The following is a 5,418-nucleotide window of genomic DNA, read 5'->3' on the forward strand; positions in this document are numbered from 1 at the left end:
TGAATGAGGGGCACGAGCAGGGCCAGGGGGCTGAGGGGGAGGAGTGAGGGGTACCAGCAGGACCAGGCAGGTTGTTTGTGGGGAGGGAGTGAGAGGCCTTTCATTTTAACCATGGATTTTTGGCTCTTTATCAGAGAATTTGTGACTTTTCGTATCAGAGAATTTGCAACTTTTTATCAGGGAAAACCAGGATTCCTGCTTATCAGCAGCCATTTGGATAAACTTTGCATTTGCTTTTCAAGTGTGTATATGTAGGGTATATATAGGGCTAGGTGCAAAGCATGTTGAAGTTAATGTTAAGGCTTCTTCAACAACAAGGAATAAGTGAGGCATTCATATTGAACAAGTATCTAAGGAGTGTGAGCAACAAGCTGCCTTCCTTACATGGCAAAATTCACTCCAGTTTGGAGGACTTGTATAAGTAATCTTGACAACTTAAGTAGCAGGTTAAGTGGGAGACCTTGAGCCAACCCCGGCCAACCCCAGTCTTTCTCCTGTTGACCTTAGTGGGAGTTTCTCCATAGTCTACAACAGGGAGCTAAGTAATGTGTTGATTAATATTTACTAGGTTGGAAATTGTTAACCAATATCTATGCAGACAAGATGACCAAAGAACACAGTCATTTCTAAATGGAAGGTTACATTAGTGAGAGTGGTTACAGTTGAACTTTCATTTACAATTAAACTATTGTATCAGCACTGTGCTCCTCATTGGATTGATGTTCCAGGCACCCCTGACATTAATGCCTGAAATTAAAGGGCCCAGAGGGGTTGGCACATCACTGATGAGTGATCCTGGTTCCTGTAAATACAGTGCCTCCTCAGAATAAAGGCTAGTATGTAAATTATTAAGATCAAAGTTTACAAGTAAATCTCTAATTACTGGTATAGTGCTTTGCCCAGACTTTGTTTTTTAAATGCATTGTTTACTGCAGTGTTAATACAATCGAAGTGATGTATGCCATCTGACAGAACTATATGATAAAGCTGGGTTTGACCTTTTATGTTGGAGCGTATTTTCTTGTAGTTCCAGATATCGATGATTCTTCAGTGATGCAACTAGCAGAGATGGGCTTCCCACTGGAAGCATGTCGGAAAGCTGTTTATTATACTGGCAACTTGGGTGCAGAGGTGGCTTTCAACTGGATCATCGCACACATGGAAGAACCAGGTCAGTAATCTCAAGGGTGTGGATGCAGTTTTTGCTCTGCTGTGCATCTCGCTTGGGGTCAGTATGTATTGTGCCAATTTGGTGGAAAAAAATAACTGATGTCCCCATAACAACTAGCGAACACAAACCTGGCATTTTCCTAATCTGTTGCCATGTTGGTGTAAACTGTTGCTGTAAGCCTGACACACAACCCCATTCAATTGAACATTTATGGGGCACCTGTTGCCTGGAGAATGCACAGCAGACCCCAGTTGAACCAGAAGTATCCAGCGCCTAATAATAGAGAAGCTGGTGCTGGAAGCCATGAAGGGTCTGTTGCTCTTTGCATGTGTCTAGAGCCAGGGATTCAGCCACGTGTATGGCAACTATGGGTTGACCCTGGGCTGCTCATTTGGCTTCAGTATTATGTGGGTTCACACCCTTGCAGCATGGCTGCAGTGGTTTCATGCTCTATGCTGAATTGCTCCAGGTTAGGTCTACAGGGGAGAATCGTGCATGTGTTCTGCCCATTGAAATGAATTCCACACCAGTACAATGGCTCTTCTTGACTCTGGCATGTTGATTGATGGCTTTGGCGGTTCCACGAAGAAAAAAAGTTAACTGATAAATGTTTGTCTGTTCCAGACTTTGCCGAGCCGCTCGTTATACCTGGTTTTGGAGGAGTTGCTGCTGCTGGAGCAGCTGGTTTAGGGGTCATCGGGTTAGATAACCAACCTCCAGAAGAGATGGTAGCTATTGTCGTCTCCATGGGCTTCCAGAGGAATGTAGCTATTCAGGCACTAAAGGCAACAGTGAGTTCCCTGGTTTATCGGAAGAACTTCTAAGTTTTTTTTTTAGCATGTGAAGGTAGGGAAACCTTTGAAGCATGCATATGAAGGAATTCAGATTTGGTAGTGGGTGAGGAACAAGGAGATGGCATGCTTCAGGCAAGGTTAGCTCCCAAGATAAGTGATGGGGAGGGAAGGGTGTATAGGTTTTGGATGGATGCTCATTTTAATGTAACCCCAAGGGGAAGGTAAGGAAAACATGGCTTTTTCATGTTGGGTGCTTGAGAGTATTTAATGAATTCCCCCTTTCTGGGGTGTTTTTAGGAGGGTTACAATCCTAGTCACCTGCCTGTGATCTACAGTTGTCTAGGGACAAGGGATCTTGTTGCCTCCAAAGGACCCTGGCCATGAGGGGAGAAAGGGCTCATTCTGGGTCCTGGAGGAAACACTCTTCCTTTTTTTGTTTCTGTTCCCTGCCTCTTCATATATACCTATAATGTCTAATTCCAGTTGTACCCAGGACCCCCGGCCATTGGCTAGGCCCCCGTTGTAGGCTCTGTATGAACACAGGACAGTCCCTCCTGCCCCAGGTTTCTTGCAATTGAGATGGTTACCTGAACTAACAAAATATGTAATTGGGGGGCTTTTGTAACTGCCCTCCACATAACTGGATAAGGGGTAACTTTTGTTTGAACAAAGGTTTACATATTACTATCATGTTGATTTTCAAAAGGACAGAAAGGTGTGAGCTGAATTCACTTTAAACCATTTATTTGGACAGTGATCCCAGCCCCAACCATTTCTTTATGGAGGACTAGGGAGGAATAATGCACTTAACACTGGCTCCAGCTAACTACTTTGTGATGATTTATATGACCAATAGAGCCATGTTGTGCATCAAATATGACTTTAAAAGCCTGTGCATGTAAATGAATGCTGATATCCTGTATAGTGCAACCCCTTGTCATTACTAGCAACACCAGATACAACCCTGAGCATGGCATCATTCAGCAAGTGTGGTACTGATGATGCTGCAGGGAATCATTAAGCATTAAATGAATCCAATTATAGACTGAGGTCAGGAGACTTGCAGAGTGCCTGCTGAATATGCATCTTCATAGAGGCAACTTGTGTTGCTCAAATGGACCAAATGCTACTGAACATGCTCCGCTTACTTAAGGATCGGTGTGTGTACAGCAGTTGCAATGCTAGCGAGAGTGCTAATGACTGATGTTTTGCTCATTTGACTGCCAGAATAATAACTTGGAGCGTGCACTGGACTGGATCTTCAGTCACCCTGAGCCTGAGGAAGACAGCGAGACAGCTTCGAATGTGATGTATATGGAGAATAATGCTAATGCCAACATCCTCGCAGAGGCAGGTTCAGAGGGGCCCAGGGTCAGAGATGGGTCTGGAAGTAAGTTTTCCTTGCTAGTTCACGGATGCGTTCCTAGAGCTCCTCTTCCTCTTTCACCACATGGTTAGCATGGGGCCCCAACAACTTGCTTTTAGGTCCTGTCTGTGCCACTGAGTTGTGTGTAGCTCTGGCAAACCATATTACTTCTTCTGAGTCTTAGTTTCGCAGCTTAGGAGTAAAATGGCACAGGGGTTGCACTGTTGTAAGGATACTGTAGTTTTCTGGTTTAGATTTGCTTTTGTAGGCAGGGACTTGGAAAAGGTTGGATTCTGCCTCCAAAAAGGGCAGGAAAATGCAAGAAGACCTCTTAGGATCTGTCTGGTTGACTACAATAAGCCATGTGATCTTGTATTGGGATTGGTTTGTCATAAGACCATGAGAACTTCCACTTACTGGGTCAGATTGTAAGTCCAGCTTGCCCAGTATCCTATCGTGTAGTGGCAGGTAATGGATGCTGAAAGGGAGAGTGAACAGGGTATGTGACCTGCCCCTTTCCCACTTGCAGGCTGCAGCATTTAAGGTCTAGGGGGTTCTGATTCAGACGAGGGGCCCCTGACTCTCAATAGCTACATCAGCACCTTTCCTCCAAAAAATTGTCCAATCCCTTTTTGAATCGGTTGGACTAGAGTGCCACTTCATGGGACACTTATTTCCCCTGGATCGCTGCATAACTTCACTGAACCAAAACATCTCATCATTGTAGCAAAAAGATTTTTTGGGTACAGGCACATGGCACAGTTACACCAGGCATAAGACAAGACCGAAAACTACATTTAAATAGGTAGCTGCCTACAGTAGGTGCTATTATGGTGTCTCACCATTGGATAGCAAGAAAACCAATAATGACTTGCTTGCATTGAGCAAAGGGCAGGTATGCTGGGAACAAAACTGAGTCGAGTTGCAGACATGTGACCCATCCACTGCTGTAACTTATACAGCCACTGCTCACACTCCAAAAGTTAACTTTGCCCAGGGCAGTGATTTCCACCAGTACAGAGCTGGGTGTTGTATGTCTGCTCTATCTTTACAGTGTGGAAAAGGCAAGTTATACTACTGGAAACACGTTGTGTGTCTGCATCCTGGCTGTTCTAATTTTCCTTCTTTTGGTCTGAGAAAGGAAAATAATTAAAAGTCCAAGCCTGGAGAGATGAGTTGCCTAAAAGCCAGTCAAACTTAGGATTCTGCTGCTGTTACAAACAGCTCGAGCAGCTTCACTCCTGAAGTCTGCCAGAAGTTTTGGTTGATGTATATGTAATATGATAATCCATTTAAGAGGATTTGTTACCCTACATATAATATACCCCTGTGCTACTTAATCGATTTTTCTGTAATGGTTCTTCTCCAAGGATGTCGTTATTCTCAGAAGTAATGGAGCTAAGTAAACCACAAGATGGAGCTCTTGTACAGAAGCCAAAGAAAGTTAAGTAGGCAACGAACAATCCTCTATCTAAAAAGTCCTGATTTACTGTAGCACAGTGCTCATCTTAGGATACTGAGGAACAATTAATATTTCTCCTTCAGTGACCCTAGCAAGTAGCTGCCGTGTGTATGGTCGATGCCCCTTTTCCCTCTGTCCTTCAGTCTACCTTTGCTGTAATACATCTTTTTAAAATTGTCTAAAAAAACACATCAAACCTCCTTCTGATTGTATTATAGTTTTTTAATAAGGGCATTTATTTCCCTGCAACAGTTAGAAATGTTACCACTGTAAAGGGCAGCCCAGTTTATCCTAATGTCATGAGCAAGGTGGATTATATTTGCACAGCAGAATTGTAGGGTGACAACAACGAAGATTTTCTGCAAAACACAGATGTCTTTTCATTAATTATCTTTAAAAAGAGCCCTTTCAGGACTTCCAGGTCATAGCATTCTGTATTTTATGCTGGAAACTTTCACTTGTTCCTATCCAAGGGCTTCCAAAAACTTTCAGGACTGAAGATGATTAGCTATTCAAGCCATGACCCATGGACTGAGTTTCAAAGGCTGTTCTAGGATGTAGACTCTCCCTTTCATTTGATTTACAGGGGATCAACCATTTGCATTCATGAGTGTTAGCTGATTTG

General features: G+C 43.5%; 1 protein-coding gene across 1 annotated transcript in view; it reads left to right on the plus strand.

The window, feature by feature from the left end:
• The window catches only part of USP13 (ubiquitin specific peptidase 13 (isopeptidase T-3)), an 87,259-nt gene that overhangs the window by 71,660 nt on the left and 10,181 nt on the right, over window positions 1-5,418 (plus strand). Inside the window, exons 17-19 of the mRNA XM_019503343.1 lie at window positions 1,028-1,171; window positions 1,796-1,962; window positions 3,193-3,355. Coding sequence (XP_019358888.1) covers window positions 1,028-1,171; window positions 1,796-1,962; window positions 3,193-3,355 — 474 coding nt within the window. The remainder of the gene's footprint in view (window positions 1-1,027; window positions 1,172-1,795; window positions 1,963-3,192; window positions 3,356-5,418) is intronic.

The sequence above is a fragment of the Gavialis gangeticus genome, unplaced genomic scaffold (assembly GCF_001723915.1).
Source record: "Gavialis gangeticus isolate Ggan-Ray unplaced genomic scaffold, GavGan_comp1, whole genome shotgun sequence".
Taxonomy (NCBI): domain Eukaryota; kingdom Metazoa; phylum Chordata; order Crocodylia; family Gavialidae; genus Gavialis; species Gavialis gangeticus.